The following is a 17284-nucleotide window of genomic DNA, read 5'->3' on the forward strand; positions in this document are numbered from 1 at the left end:
CACCATCTCCTGGGGACGAGGGCACACTCTGCTTGTACAGGAAACATTAAGAAGTGACAACATGGATTTGACTGACGAGTCAACTCGTGCTGCCGCAGGGGGCAAACCTCACGTGTTGAGCCTGTCTCTGGACACACAACTCTGCGCTTGGCGCTGCGCTTTAATAAATTTATGAGGCCGTTGGCTGGCGCTCAGCAGATGGCTACAAGCCAAGAGACACCAAAGGGATCAAAGTGGAAGACACTGGGGTATTGAATGCCATGAGGCATGTTTGTGTGGCACGAACTGCCACAGCCACCAGGTAATCAAGAACACAATGCTCTCCTCGCGACATCAGGATCTTATTCGACAACATGATGGTGCTTCAGAAGCGCCTACAACGGTGCAATGATAGTGCTAATCAAGTGTACCAGCTCACTTGCACGATCAATCACCCATTATTGAGAATGGTATAAACAGACGTCACTGTGCTGCAAGGAACTCAGCTGTCGTGAGACGTTTTAAGTCCACCGATAACTTACAAGGCGTCTTTACTCCTCTACAAGTAGGAGTTAGAGTGACCGACTGGTTGTCCAGCCTGTGGAAACCATTTCCTTACATTGAGGCCACTGCAAGCAGCAGCCTTACAGTACTACCACAAATGCCATCACGATGGCATCAGATGGTAACCTGGTTCCTGGTAGAGGGGACCACATGAATCGCAAAATTCATTCGGACTACGACTCCAAATATCTAGAGCTGGACGGAACTCAGAGTACATTTTTGGGACTGCAAAGGGCCACTGCCTGGCTGCAGAGATCGTGTGCCCCTGCCTTGAGGCCATCATAGCGACCTATGTTGGTTTTTGACTCATACTTGGGCCCACACTACAATCATGCATGTGTGCAGAAGACTTCCTGTTTTACGAATTGTGACCAATAGAGAGAGAGAGAAGGGGGGTGGTGTGTGTGTGTGTGTGTGTGTGTGTGTGTGTGTGTGCGTGCGTGCGTGCGTGTGTGTGTGTGCCAGCGCACCTTTCTTTCAGCCGACCAGGACTACTTTAAGCTCTCTGGGCTGTAGATAGTTTACAGTGGTGTCAGTGAAAAGAATTACTGCCGACGGGAGAGGCAAGGACCCTAGAGGGAGGGAGGGTAAATCTCTCTCTCCCTCCCTCCCTCCATCCCTCACCCCGCAGGAGGCAGACAAAGGGCACGGTACCAACAGGGCGCAAACGTGCACCAAGAATAAGGCCAGGGAGTTTGGGTTCAAAGGTCCCAATCAAGAAAGAGGTGTGTGGTCGCAAGCACGGCCTAAAAGGCTACTGGGATAAGCAGTCCCCAGCTTTGTCTCGTCCCAGCCGACAAGCTTTGCTTGTTCCACACAATGAGAGCAGGGAGACAGTCATCCAAGGGCTGGGTGAGTCACTAGGTTAAACCCCAACCGGTGAGGACAAGTAGAGTCCTTGGTGAAGTCACAGGGTACAACGTTGTTACCAAGGCTGAACACAACCCGCGCAAGACGATCAGGAGCTCCGTTGAGACACGTTTGGAGAAGCTTTTTCCTTCAGGAAGGGATGGACAGAACAGATGTGAGTGGTGAGCTGGTAACTCACAAAACCCGATAGAACAGAGACAAACCTGGGAATCATCAGACAGCACCCCCGGGTCCGGATCACATGGGCATATTACGTTAGGAGTGCAGGAAACTCAACGGGGGGCATCAGGGCAAGAGCCATAGCATACATTAGCCTTGACCACTAACCAATACATAAGTAAAATAAGGACTCCCGATTGGGTCATGGCATTAGGCTGAAGATACGAAATGGTAATGAGAGTGGGCGGCAGCTAAGCCCGGAAAAAGATACCGATGCAGATTGGTCGGTGGGGGGAGGGGCACCTGGGTGCACCATTAGGTTAAAAGGGCATGGCCAACCACTCAAGAGTCATGTACCTTCGCCCCTGGACGCCTCCTGGGGGATTTCACAGTTGACAGGATTCATCTGTCCAGAGGACCTTAGATAGCAGTGGTCCTTTAGATAGCACGTGGGCTGGGGAGGCACAGCCGGACTGGTGAGGGGCCTGTGACAAACCCCCTACCGAGTGCGGCAATAACAGCCAGCAGCAGCTGAGCCCAGAGAAAAAGCAAGGCGCTGATTGGTCAGTGTAGTTTGAAGCGACCAATCAGCGGGGGCGTCTCCTGGGCGCCCCACAAGGTCAAAAGGGTGTGGGCCCCCTCTCCAAGAGTCATGTACCTTAGCCACAGGTGGTTTACCCGGAGATTACACTGATGACAAGGTTCATTTGTCCAGTGGAGAGAGTGATGTGCTCCTCCTGAACATTGTAGGGACACTTGAGTGGCTGGTTCTACTAGTTGTGGTGAGAGCTGTCGGTGGTCGGTAATCCACCTCCAGCGTAGCAGGAAGTCACAGGGTTTAACAAGAAATATCTTCATATTAGGACGTAAAAGGGCAATTGTCCAAACAAAGGTCCTTGGGATGCCTTACGGCTGGGACTCTTGAATCAAGTGTAATTGCCGGACAAGATCCTTGGCATACCTCTCGGCAGGGACTCTTGCGATAAGGGCCCGGACCAGGTCCTTGGGATGTCTTACAGAGGGATTCTTGAGGGCAGACAAAAGAGGTAAGAAGTGGTCAGTGCTGGGCAGACGCAGCACTTGCAGACCAGGCATGGCCATGGGGCCACGAACACCAGACACTCGGTAGCAAGTTGAAGCCTCAAAACCGCGACCCAAGTAAGTGACAGAAGTAGAGCTGTCGCGACAGTTGGAAAGTGATTTACTACAACCTTGAAGAGACATCATGACTGGAAGGATGATGCAAAGCAGGATTAGGCACGCTATGGTCATTTATATGCAATAAAGTATAGGATGTACACTGTAAAACCTGCTTTGAAAACGTCTTACGTTGTAGTCCAAGATAAACCAGAAATGCGCATGTTGATGACCAATGCAATCATGACAAGTGTGTACCAACTTATGACGTGAATAAACTGCGGCGCTTCTAACACCACAGAAGGTCTTGGTGTACATTATTGATGGGAAAGAAGGAACGGCGGCAGGGCTCGTGAGTTGCTTGCACAGATGGAGGGGGGGGAGGGTCAGTGGCAGGACAGACATTTTTACTGTCTTAATGAGGGTGAGTCATCTACTGACTTCTCCTGTGTTTTTTAATTGGATTGCCAATCCTCTGCAACTGGGTCCTTCCCTCCATCGATGTGGTACATCGATAACGCATTATGCCTTAGAATGGATCATTGTTTAGAGGACATGTGTGGTTCAACGACTCCAAATGGTACCTAAGGTGGGAGAAAGAGAGAGCTCAGTTTTGGACTCAACAAAAACGTGAAGTCCCAACACACTAGTGGTAAAAGGCTTTAAATGTAACAATCTTTGCCCCCAAACTTCAGATTGCCCTGGGGATCCTGAAAAAGTTCAATTTTCAACACAGATAAAGTACTGCAACTCATAATGGAAAAACAACCATATGTTTAGGAACATAAGTGGTTTATGTTTTGTTTTCGATTATAAAGAGGTTGGTTCTAAATGTGTAGCAATACCCCGACAAATAGATTACATTCCCACACATTCCGAAGATTTTGGAGAATTTGAACACTGAATATTTTAAATGTAAGCTTTATTTAGGCAGCAGCCCATTACCCTCATTCATGGGCATAAAGTGACCATTGTTTGGTCTTTCTAACATTGGCAGGTATAACCCGATGAAGAGAAAGCGATGCCTACCTGCGGGCCAGGTGTCCTCGCGTATACCTCTGGATGGTGATAGCAGCCGCCTTCATCCTCCTGTACTTGACCCTCTGGAGCCAGCCCCGAACCGTCTTCTGAATCATGATGGTGGCGGCGCGGAACTTATCTGCGCGGAGCTTCTCCAGGTACGCCACCTGGCCTGCGCGGAAGAATATCTTGGTTCGTCCAAACTGGAATTTATCAGGATCCTTTGGAGAGAAAAAGGAAAACGTAAGAGAGGTGATCCGCTGGAGTAGATCAGAGGATCTGCAACGCAGGGCCTGGAGCAGGATACAGTTGTTTCAGAGGAGAAGTCCCATTACTCTGAGAACAGATTATGTCAATTTCACAGATGCTGAGAAATTTTGCAATAACATTTGCCATTACGACCGGGGCAGGATAAAAATTTGGACCTTAGTAATCAGTGCAAAAATAACAAACTGTAGCAGTTGTAGGGTGACCAGATTTTGAGAAAAAAACAGGACAGGACAGACATAAAAGTAGGAGTAAAGTCTTAAGCCTTAATTATAACTGGCCTGTCTCGATTTGGGGGGGGGGGGGGGTGGGTGGCACTTATATTATAGCCACACCTTTACAAGCTGTGCATATATAGCATTATCTATGGCATCAGCTTTGCCCTCCCCCCACTCTGTCTCGCCTCTGCTGCAGCATGCATGCAGCCGATATCCCCCACGCTGCCTGACACAGCTCATTACTTCACAAGCACTCACCTTTCACTTCTCCTTTGCAGGTTGACTAGTCCTTGTCACAAAAACCGGGACATAGGTTTAAAATTAAGAAAAGTGTCGGGACACCGGGACAGTACTTGGAAAACCGGGACTGTCTGTGTCTGGGGAAAAGCGGGACGTCTGGTCACCCTGAGCAGTTGGTCGAAATGATTGTCAATTTGGAACTTACTAATCAGTGCAAAAACACCTGTAGCAGTTGGTGGACACGAATGTCAACTCAAGACTAGTGCACATTGCCTGGATGAGGTGCAGCGTTCACGGTGGGGCTCGTGGTCTCTACAACGGAGCCAAGATCAGCTTCCCAGCCCATGAAACTGACAGACCTCTCCACTTAGGAAGATGTAACACGCGTTCAAAGCAGGAAGAAAGCGGGGCTCTTGTGAACTGTGATGGTAGGAAAAGTGCGTAAACTCTGAAGTCTAATTTCCTAAAATCAGAAGGGCCCTAACCTCTGCCTCGTGCCCTGGGAGGACTCTCACTACCTGAATCAAACCAGATCACCTCTTGTCCTCCCAGCTTCTCCCCACCACCAGGTCTGGCTTTAAGGTAACCACCCAGGGCCAGTGCAAGGATTGGTGGTGCTCCGGGCAAAATAGCATTTTGTCAGAGGACCTCGCATCTTGCAAAAGGGCAACTGATTTGGCAATTTCACGTAACTTGGTGGCGTCTAGTTCTGGCACTGCTCATTGCTGCTCTAGACTGCCTCACTCAGCCCCATTTCATAACATAAATCATTTTGCATTAATGAGAGTGTGGCTGGGTGAATGCAACCGGCACTAAACACAGTTGGAATGGAAGTGCCTTAAAGGCCATGCAGGCATAGGTGCGCGCCTACAATGTCTGCAGTTATTGTCTTTTCTCTTTGATGACTCAGCAAAGTGCCAGACACGTACAAGAAACCCCAGCGTTGCATGGTGCAGCTGTCAGCCCAAACCATACACCAGTGGATGGTCTATACACTGCACAATCAGCACGCGCAGGGTTAAGGTAATTGAGCAACTGCACAATTATACGTTTCTCTTTTCTGCAGTGCCAGCTCGCGTGCACAGTCATTGAAATGCATTTTCCTGCTCTCGGGAAAGATTTTGAAAACCTGCACATCTGGCTTCTTTGCCACTGCCCTAGGTGCAAACATCTGCAGCCCGTCTGATACTGCTGTGTGTAGATGATCATTTTCTTCACATACAGTGACTCAGCAGCACACACGTCTGAGTGCAGCCCAGCAGCTGACACTGCAGAAAACCCTCGCTGTAGACTTCTAGAAGGGGTCCTTTTCACTTCATAGACGGAAGCCTTCGATACCCAACATTAACAATAATAGTAAACCAATATTGTCTGCTGTTGAGGGCTATAACAGTTGTAAAAGGCCCTCAACCCCAGTTATGTTCCAAAGTTGTAGACGAAGGCCTTTAACAAGGAGAGGTTATTTTACAGCTGAAACAGCCTGGGGCCGAGGGCCGAGGGCTATAAGCCGTTGGACCATTTCACCCATGGAGGGTAAAATATTCTACATTAAAAAGGGTGGAACGGAAAACAATGAAATGTTGGAGCCAGTACCAGTCAGTACAAACTCGGAGCAACTCCATTGTCTCCAAAGGAGCCCTCGACATGCCAATATTCAGAAAATGACATTAATAACTACTCAAAGTAATGCTGGTTTTACAAACCTCAAAAGGATGAAAGGCTAAATTGGCCACGCTGGAATTAGACCTTGTTAAGTGCCTGTCACACATGTCAGCAGTGAACGCTTGACTCATAGAGAAGCCTTGTTGGAGTACAGTTGGATGGAACTCAATGCAGAATCAATCAAGAGATTTATGATGGGCTAGTTCCATTCAGTGGTGGAATGCGGTTTTTAAGTAGGGAAGGCCTGAGGTGTATCAGACCCGTTAGTAATTTAAAAACCTGTGAAACAGGACCCTATCAGGCTCAACATTCATGTTCTTAACTCTAATGGCAAAACACTGTTAATTTTATTTTGAACAATGACAGTAAAAATCCTTAAGGTGCATACCCCGTTATATTTCATCTTGCATTTCCTAAGAGTATTGGCTTATTTTCAAGATGTTGAGTTTCTATAGTTTTTTCATGCATAATATGATCTTGTATATACATATTCAAACTGAGTTGTCTCCAGGTGTCTGAGTGACTTCAGGTTGTGGGAGGGTGAGTATGATACTGCAGATCTGAGGGCTCTGACTCTGGGAGCAGTGCCAGCTTCACACAGTGCCTGTCTGTGGGCCATAAAGGTGTGTAGACTACACGCACATCCTATACTGGACCTATCTTGCAGAGTGCACAGAGCGCTGGTCGCTTATGTGCCACATTCAATTGTATGCAAGTGTGAGATATGCAGGTGGAGGATTTCAGAAAGATGTTGCGAGAAGAGGCGTGAGTGGCTAACAGAGAGAGTGACAAAAGTAAGTGAAGAAAGTAGTGTGAAAGGGTTCATGAGAGTGTCTGAGGCACTGCGAAGCCCCCAGCCCTTCTACATACTCAAGCAATGTTTATTTCAGTCTCTTACTTTGAGAATTGAAATATTTTGTATTCTAATTATTCACAAAAAACATTGTTATTCATTTATCTGATTGAACTAACAAGTACTAGCAAAGCCAATAGGTGTTGTTTCTTTTATGCATATATGTGTTGGTTGTTCCGTGACATGCCTGGATGCAATAACAAAAAAACACACAAAGAGGCAATCATGTGGATTTTAGTTTACATGTCTTAAGCCACACCCTTAGTTAAAAAAGTCACGCCTCGTGGAAAGGATGCTTGTTTTTTTGGCCACGCCCCTTTTAAAGACCCCCACCTATTTATATCCCACTAAAAGCACATAGAGGAATTGCTCTAGGCAAGGCGTTTTGGCCTGTCTGTTACTCATAAAGTTGACCAACCGGCATAGGAGATAACTCTAATAACGTTAAAGACTGCAAACGAAAGACACCACCATGAGAAAAAAAAGGTGTTCAATGTGGATGAAAACATTGTCCTGAAGAAGGATCAATGATATGTGTTGTGCTTAAACCAAGGACATACAAATTATCTGTTAGTTAGAAGACAATAAAGTTGGAGAAAAATTACTAAGCTTGAATGATGACTTTTTGAAAAATCACAAGAAGAGATTTGATGATATAAATCACAAGAACAATGGAAAGCACAATGGAAATAGGCCAAAAATACATCACTTTAGACCCACTCCATTTTGAAGATTTCTTTCATCAAAGGATCTTTACGTCAGAAACGTGCAAGCTTAACTCGGGAACTGTTCCAAGAGAGGGGCTCGAGCCCTTCCCCCAAAACCAAACTGACCATAATTTTCAGTTACGACAGAAGTATGCCTTCCTACTTACCACCAGGGAGACAACCACACAGATGTCATTTCATTGGGCAGGGGCAGCTAATTCCAATTCATTGCTAGAAAAAATTCCAGTCACGGATTTCCTATTGCCCAGTAACAGGGCCGGATTGGAAACACAAAGCAGACCTGGCAAATGTTGTCACTATCCACCGTACGAGCGAGCTTGAAAACTACAAGTGGGCTTTTGGGGGGGGGTAAAATGGTGTATTCTACAACACATTTTTCATTATATATTAAACTGTATTAGCTTTTAAAGCATAGTAAATGATGACGTTACAGAGCACCAGCATACAACAGTCTTTTGTAGGGCTCTTCAATGATTCCCTCACTGACTGTGCCTCTCATCTCTCCATAGCCAATAACTCACATATATTTAATTTGTTTTATAGTGTCTCTCATACCAGTGTAGGGTGTCAGAGCTCTTTACATTACACACACATACAGTTATAATGAATCATACATGTATAAATCGGTGTATAGAAAATGTTACATAAGACAAAGGGGACTACAAGGTGTAGGAGTCAAGTGTCATCCATACTGGCAGGCATTTTTAAATAGCACTTTGGTTGGAGAAGCACAAACACAAGATTCAGAACTTAATACAGCGGTTAGGGTTGGCTTTTCTAATAATGTATTTCTACCCAAACAAACTGTTTTTAGCATCATTAAGATAATGAAAGACTGGGTAAAACATAACTTTCTAATCTGTACCGTGTAGTTTGTATGCAGCTCTTTGATGGCAGTTCATAGCTCACTGTGCTAGATTATGATTGCAACTTATGAACTCGACAGTAACAAAAGGATCTCTGAGAAAAAAGCAGTAGCCCACTGAGCTATGCACATAAAATACTGTTCTGTGATCTGCATGGTACACACTCTTTGTAGGAAGGATATTAACTATCTGGGCTACCTTGGATGATTCAAAACTGCCACTAGACAAAACTCCGATCTCTCTCATCATCAGAGTTATCTTGACACTTTCATTGTTGCCTGAAAACTGCTGGATATACAAGGAACAATGCAACCAGTGCTTTAAAAATTGCAGCACTGTTATAAAACCAGCCCCACCACCTTCTAGCCTCCCAGGGAAATGCCCAACGCCCGGAACAGCCAGTCCAGCCTTGCTCAGTAAAATTAGTATCTATGCCCAACATTTTCTATCATCTGTTTGAGATCTGCTCCATTATGTCCATCTGGTGCCCCATCCTACTCTCAGTACGCCCACGCTTTCCTCCTATAAGAAACAGTACTTGCTTACGGCTATCCCAGTGGAGATACAAACCATGTTCTGCAGCTCTGAAGACCAGAGTCTGGGCCGCCTGTAGGACTCACCCTCACAAGGTTCTCCAGCAGATTCTTGCATATGAGCTTCTTATCCGTTTGATGGACGTCCCTCTTCTTCATCAGGACCCGGTACCTGTTGAAGAAGTCATGGTAGGTCCACCTGAAACCAAGAAAACACCAACCAGTTAGCATATCTGGTGAAACTCCGTGAGATGGTTCTCACTGCGCAAATATTTAACATCGGTCAGGCAAAAGGGCAGGAATATTTCCTTTGATCACAAAAAATAGCTTTAAAAAATGAAAAAATAACCTGAAATTACCAGCTGCATTTCATGGAGTCTTTAACAGCTGTAAACCAAGCCACTCCTCAAATTTCTAGCCCATATTTTAATTTCTTATTAGTTGCATTGTGAAAAGTTTTCCAACAGATTAAAAACGATCAGACGGTTTGAATTTTATAGTAAAAGGAATCAAGCTGAACAAACACATAATCCAAAGTAATCATATATTTGACACGTAGTAAACAATACTTTTCTCATGTGACTTTGTGGTAATAACATGGAATGTGATCTTTGAATTATGGTACTAAAACTATTAGTGTGTGTTTATTACCGCGGTTTGTCTAAATAACTTGTTATTGGGCCACACTTATTTTCACTGCCATGACAGGAACATGTACATTAATTTTTGTGTTATGGTTTTCAAAATTGCAAAGCTACATCGGAAATAAACATGTGTAGACTTCGGTGGCATTGCATCCACAGTGAAGCTTTTTGAAAGAACTGCGAAGGAGACCTTGTGACAAATATAGCTTCACTGTGCATGCCATGCCACCGCAGTGTACACATGCTTATTTCCGATGTAGTTTTATATATATTGCCTAATGGTGATATCCAGTAGGTAATTATATTTAGGACCAAAGTTTCCATAGGAAAAGTGTTTTTTGTTTAGCTAATAACTTTGGCCCCGCTTGACGAATCTCCTCGAAAGTTTCACAAAATGTCTCCTTTTTGGTTCAGCTGCTGTGTTGAAAGTTTTGGGGTGATCCGTCAAGCGGGGGCCAAGACAAAAGTGCAGTGTCCCAAAACAGGTTTTCCCCATGTTATGTCTATGGGGATTTTCCATTTTTATTAACACAACTACAGCCTGAACTGCTGAATGAAATTACACCATATTTGGCAGAAAGCAAGATGTTGGTCCAGAAAGCGTGCTTTTTGTGATTTGGTGTAAATCCGTTTAGTAGTTTTAGAGAAATTAAAGTTGAAAAAATATAGATATCTGGGGACGCGAGTCATTGCAGTGGACTTGTGGATCCTACTAAAATTTGATTGGCTGTCAACACTTCAACCAGGAAGTGTTGGCAGCCATCCCAGAAAAGAAGTAAAAAATAAAGGAAAGGTGGCAGGGTAGGAATACCTCGAGCCCCCAGATGTGGTGGAGGTGATCCCACAGGGACCCCGCTAGGATTGAAAAACTTTTTCTATTTTAATTTTACCGCGGACTCTCGGGTGGACCTGCGAATCCGTAACAAAATCCCAGGGTTGGCCAAATACCAGGAGCATCGTAAAAATAAATGCAGGGGCGCACGTGCCCCCCCTCCTCAGGTGGCTAATCAAAACCCTGGGGACCGCCACCTTCCCGGGGCAGTCATCTAATTATATTCAGGGGAAACTTGTGTCTCCCCTGCTTTCCCGGAGACCGCCTCCTCCCCGGAGCTAAAATAAATAAGAATGCATTGGTAGCTGAGTGGATTTGTGTGTAGACCTATGAATCAGAGAGTGGGTGTATAACTACAAGTATAGGTGAGTCAATGCTTTTGAGAATGGTAGTGTGGAAGTTGGAATGGGTGTATGAAAAGTTATATTGGGGTATGAGTGGTGCGCCAGAAATTCTCTTGATGATGTCATCAGTGATGTCATTTGAGATGTCATCAGTGATGTCACTGACCATGTCATGAGTGATGCAATATGTGAGGTCATACGCAGTGCATGGTGGGGGTGCAAGTTATAGTTAGCTCAGCTAACTATAACTGCTGAATTTCACTGGATTCGTACGAGTAAAACCTGAGCCTAACTATAACGTCCCTGCAACCTTTGGTTTTTTCAGTAGAAATGTATATCTATCTATCTATCTATCTATCTATCTATCTATCTATCTATCTATCTATCTAGCTATCTATCTATCTATCTATAGGTATGGATATAGATAGATAGATAGATAGATAGATAGATAGATAGATAGATAGATAGATAGATAGATAGATAGATAGATAGATCGATCTGCCAAAAAACTAAAATTCAACTTTTCCACTATTCACTCCCTCTGTTGCCTGATGAATTCAAAGGCTTGATTTCTTTCTATTTGTGTATTTGTGGAGAGGGGGGAGGTAGGGGCAGGGTAGAGTCACCACTCGTTTCTTCATTACTTGAAGGTTATTCTATATGTGTCAAATGAATACATATTTTATATGATACCCCAGATCTTGATCACATTATATAAATAAATAAACATCCGAATAAATAATTCAACACTGAAGTGCTACATAAACTGGCATCATGCGTCATCATTGTAAATCCAAGAGAAGGTCGTCAATGGCGGTACTGAAGTTTTTACTTATTCATTTATCACTAGTCTTTTAAGAGCACAGACATCTCTACAGGAATGGTAGAAACGTTTTTCTCAACTAAACACAATCCAAATACTAATATACATTTTATACATTTCGGATGTACTATGTTTTTGCCTAGGTGCTCACGTGAGACAAAACTGATTTTTTTGTGACTTAAAATGATGCAAACAACAGCAGCGATCAACTTCCCCTCACGAAATATATTTTGCACTGAAAAGTTGATGCGAGTTGACTCGTCATCTTGTGATTCTGGCCAAATCGCTTCTTCTGCCCGTGCAAACCAAAAAATGAATGTGTCCTTGTGTAATGTAACTGGTGCTCATGTAAAGCGCTCCAATACCTTCCGACCGAGTTCGTGTTGTTATAAAAAACTGCAACAATAACAAAAAAGCCCAAAATATCTTTATGTCACATCGCGTAATACCTTCGGTAATGAATGCAAAGGGGCGTAACAGGCCAGGAACAGCACAAACTAGGATTCATCAGAAAACCAGATCTCTTAAAGTAACATCACCTGGCTTTGTGTGAAATCCATGCACCAATTTAAACCAGATGAAACAATGGGCAAGCAGAATATTGTGCAATATGACATGCTATTCTCATGTGTGACATGTCATTTTTGTTAAGTTACACATTTTACTTTGCTTACTCTTGGGCGGTTGTGGAAATTTGTACTGGAGAGTGTCACTCAAGCACAAATGTCATGGTGGATCGCTCTGGCTCACTGTTGTACAGTGGCTAAGCGCTTAGTGGCACGCCTAAAATTATTTTTTTGCACAATCGCAGCTCATGGGACCAAAATGAGACTCTTCGTAGATAGGACAATGCACACTTTTTTTTTTACATTTCTCACCATGCAGAGCTGCTGATTGTCATGCGGCGCACTCTGACTTTAGTAAATCTGGACCTATATGTCTGCACTAAAAAAAACAAAATGGCGGCCAGGCAGCACATTAATCGAAGGACCTCATAAGTATTTGCAAAGTGCACTCGTAAAACGGGAGTGCCATTATGACTCCTGGCTCACAGCCATGAGCAGAAGTGATGCGTTGATGGAGGATGAAAGCTCAGTGATCCGGATGTGAATAAAGATCAGAGAAGGTCATCTTGTTGGAAAATCATTTCCATATAGATCAACTCCTACAAAGAGGCACATCCTCAACAGCTTCCAGCCCTAAGAGACCCCATCCAAGCCGATCAACACTTTCCGGCTCTAGGATCTCAAGGACCAACTACCAAGTCAAATAGTTTTATCTTTACATTTCATTATAAATATGAGATTTGCAATGGATTCCCAAATGAAGATGAAAAGAACATAATATTCAATTCTCCAATCATGATCCTTTTTTTTTTAATCGATAGGTTCATATATGTCTCTAGATATTAATCTATAGGTAGGTATGTAGCATGTGCCTTGTGATGAGCTTTGTAGAGTCTTCTTAGTACACAGCTGACATCATATTTAGAATCATTCTTGCCAGATATCTGTTCGGAGAGCCAAAAAATCACTCCGTGTTTCAGGGTTTCTATAATCTTAATTTCCAGATGGTCAGAACTCCTGTCCCGGCTGCAACTAGTATACACGAATTTGAAAAATAAATAAATATGCAGGACAGAGAAGAGAATAGGTAAAGGGATGGAGTGTTTTACTTACCCTCTTCTCTGTGTCTATTGTATCCAGTTGTTCAGAGTAAGGTGAAGCCATCTTAGATAAAGCCATTCTTTATTCATGGGGTTTAATGTGCTGTTGTATGTGTCTGGTAAGCAGGTCCCTCTTTGTTTGATCCCAGGAAGTCTCTAGCAGTTTCCAACTCGAAGAACACATCTGATGTCCTCTCATGGCACAGCTGAGTTTAGCCGGGTATCTCACGGCGGTAGAATTCTCCAGGGCTGTAATTTTTTACTGTCAGCGGAGCCCTTATCCTGCTGACATTGCCTAGGGGATGATGTTCAAACATCAATACCCTGTTCCTGGAACATGTAACCTATTTTCTCTGAACAGCTACTCATACGATATCTTCTCTCATGTCTTGGTACTGTTTTCCACCTGAAACAGTCCACTTCCGGTATTATCTGACATGAGTCCATTAGCGAGATGGCGCTATGCTTTTACACCCACCACCTGATCTCCCTCACTCTGCACTGCCAGAGCATCTCTCAGCATCAGCTTCATCACCAGCCTAGCTCTGCTACGGTCACCTATGCAGTATATCGAAAACTACGCAGCCGACTTTTTCTCCGCAGGTTTTCAAGGACCTCCATGGAATCTTGAAGTTACACAATAATTTCTTCCTGTTTAGGAAGTGTGAATGTACTGGAACACCTAATGCAGAAATGGCTATAATGTCCTGTATTTCAATCGTCCTACTCTGTTGCTGTGCTGTGTGTAAGACTAAACTGGTCCAGAGGTTCTCCTTTTGTGCTAAGGGAGTATTCTTAGCATTGAAGTGGAGCACCATGCAGAGGCGTCTCCCTGGGGATTGGTGTCCTTCAGTTTGAGGTTGTGAAGTGCTGATGCAGTCGTGTGCTGGATTGCCATGGTGAGAGTGGATGGGGTGTGATGGATGAGGCTGCTCTAAAATATTGATGGGTAGGAGTTTCCCTGGTATGAAGTGAGGCCCAGGAACTGTGAGTAGGATTAGCTATTCTTTCATCCAATGTGAGATTATTATTGGATTCCATATAGATTTGAAGGATAAGAAGTGCACAAGTGTGCAGTACAAGAGTGGTACTCAGTACTTCGGGTATGTGAGGGATAGATGATGCCAGATATTTGTGGAATGTGAGGGTGGCAGATCCTGGAAGAATATAAGATGGGTGGCACCCAGATGACCATGTTGGAAGAAATACTAGATGCAATGCAGCTTTACACAATGGGAGGACGGTACCAGATGACCATATTGACAGAAGTGCCAGAGGCTTTGGAGCTTTACACGATGGATGGTACTCATGCATAGATGTTAAGAAGGGGACACCAGGAGCATCGGAGCATTTGGATGGGGAAGTTCCCTGATGTGCAGGGTAAGAGAGGTACTGGCTTGCTATTGTAGTTGCAGGATGCATGATGTTTTGGTACAATCAGTGGGAGACTTCTCTGTGGTTCCACATGCCTTATGGCTCTGTCTTTCCTTGTGTCTATTCTGTGGTTGGCAGGAGATGGGAAAGTGTTTTCTATGATGCGTATAAGGTCTTCGATAGTTCAAGAAAATAGCTGATAATTATGGACTAACGACTCAGCTCCTGTGTCCAGGCTAGCCGCAGTTAAATACCGCTTGGATGCATTGGAAGCAAAGGATCCGGTAGTCTCACTACCCTAACTGATTGATGTGTTACATGACCAACACTTGACCAAAGTCGATCAGATGCCTTTGATCTTATGAAGGTAGTGTAGTTGTCAAAGGTCTGTCTGTAATACAATCTGTAATATCAATTAACTATGATGATATTGTGTGACATTCATATACTTGTGAATAGACAGTAAAAAAGACATTCCTTCAAAGACAAGACCTTTGCCCTTTTCTCTTGTACTATCCTGTATTACAGGATTTACTTGGGATTATTTCTGGGATTAAGTAGGAAAAGCATTTTCGAAGGTTCACTTAGCATACATTTTGGTTAAAGATTTCAAATATTTAGCACAATATATTTGGAAAGAATCACACATGTTACATGATTTTGCCACAGTGCAGAATTTATATTTCAGATATTCAGTGTTCGGTGTTTATGGGTTAGTCAGTTTGGTGTTTATGGATTTGTCAACACAAGCTTGTCTATGCATGTATGCATGTAAGGTACTTGTAAGTGCAAATCTGAGCCCTGTACATTGGGTATAGACAAAGGGTCGCTTTGGCGATCCGCCTACTTGCAGACTAGGTGCCGTATTAGCAATAAGGGGCGCTGTTTCGATCTGCACACAGAGCACCATTAATTGAGTGCAGATGTGGACAATGAACACGATTATGGAAACCAATTTTCTCTCCCTACTGCAGGTAAGAACGCTGACAGTTTGCGTCTGCACTGGGGAGAGCGTATCAGTGCAAGATGGAGTCTTGGCTTGAATCCGCGGATTTGTCTTTCGCCCCCAGCAAACGAGGCCTCGTTCTGAAGAAGGGGCAGGAATCTGGTGCGGTGTGCCACTGACCGCACCAAGCTGAGATGTCTGGGGGTTCCCTGGGGCCACAATGTCCTCTTCTCAACTGCCACACTCAAGGAGCACACTGACTCCGCCCCATTTCACATGTGGCGTATATTCAATATGTCACTGACGGCCTGTAAGCCCCTGTACTTGTAATATGGTGCTGTTGCAGGGACACAGGCGTTCCCTTATTTACATAGCGCCACTTTCTCACAAGAATGAGGAAACACCCCCTTGAGATGATGCAGGTGCAAATTGTGCCCTCACTCACCCTTCATTACATAAGGGCCTGCACGAGCATCGGTCATCCTCTTCTTTCATTTCAAAGTGTGCATGAGGTGCAAAAAGCAGGCAGGAACACCCGTTGTGATTCAAGGCGCCTGTAGGATGGCCCCAGGCGTTCCTTGTAGAGACCTGGACATGCCATTTGGGGTGCCTTTGGAGAGGAGTCCTAAGCAGGTGTGGGTGGCAGGAGCTGGGCGACAGGGATGGTTTTAGATCCTTCCTGAACCATAAGTGGAACGAGGTTGGTCTCTGATGCAGAACTTTAAACCCTGGTGCAGTTCAAGCTTGAGAATTGTAACCCGCCCTAGTTGCCATCTGTGCATGTGGTACATGTTCAGGTACGCGGGACTGCAAGACACAGGTGCAAAGACAGAAGGATACACTACTCACATCTGTAGATGCAAAGATAAGTGGCAGTGGAGTGACTGCAGGCTGTGGGCATGCTGTCGGAAAGGCCTGTTTCCCACTCATGTCATCATTGGTCTGGTGGCTCAGTGGATTAATGCATCCACTGCAGGGGCCTGTGTTTGACCTCATGGTCACAGGTTCAAATCACGGCGGGTCCACTCATCCATTTGAGGTCGATAAAATGAGTACCATTGAGTGGAGTAACAATAAACATCTGTTATTCAGCACCTTGAGACCCCTGGGTGATAAGTGTGCTTTACAATACAAGTGTTATGTTATTGACTTCCAGGACTCCCATGAGGTGGCATCACTGAGGGCTGCTCTCTGACTGCCTGAGAACGTTTACTGAATGACTTACTGTTTTCTTGACATTGATGTCACCAGTGCTGGTGAAGACATCCAGTAGACTGCGCACAGTCAAAACGACAGTTCCTGCCCCCTCTCGAAGACAGCCCGAACAGGTCAAAGCATCACAGTGGCACAAAATGGCGGCGAGCAGTCGAACGTTCCCCGCCCATGTTCTGAGAGGCCGGCCCTGCCACCTCTCTGCATTCTTGTGGTCTGGGAATATAAAACTTGACATGGTGGCCCTGGCTCCCTCCCAGAGCCAGAGTGCTGAGTCATGAGTGGAGGCTGTAAATGTAATGTTTTATACCTCTTGAAACTCCTCCGTTTGATTTAGGGAACACAAC

General features: G+C 44.6%; 1 protein-coding gene across 2 annotated transcripts in view; it reads right to left on the minus strand.

The window, feature by feature from the left end:
- MYO5B (myosin VB) overlaps nucleotides 1-17284 on the minus strand; it is a 1021014-nt gene that overhangs the window by 233435 nt on the left and 770295 nt on the right. For both annotated transcript variants that reach the window (XM_085629682.1, XM_085629691.1), the window contains exons 18-19: nucleotides 9184-9295; nucleotides 3739-3950 (exon numbers count right to left, since the gene is read on the minus strand). In XM_085629682.1, coding sequence (XP_085485808.1) covers nucleotides 3739-3950; nucleotides 9184-9295 — 324 coding nt within the window. The remainder of the gene's footprint in view (nucleotides 1-3738; nucleotides 3951-9183; nucleotides 9296-17284) is intronic.

The sequence above is a fragment of the Triturus cristatus genome, chromosome 2_1 (genome assembly GCF_964204655.1).
Source record: "Triturus cristatus chromosome 2_1, aTriCri1.1, whole genome shotgun sequence".
Classification (NCBI taxonomy): Eukaryota; Metazoa; Chordata; class Amphibia; order Caudata; family Salamandridae; genus Triturus; species Triturus cristatus.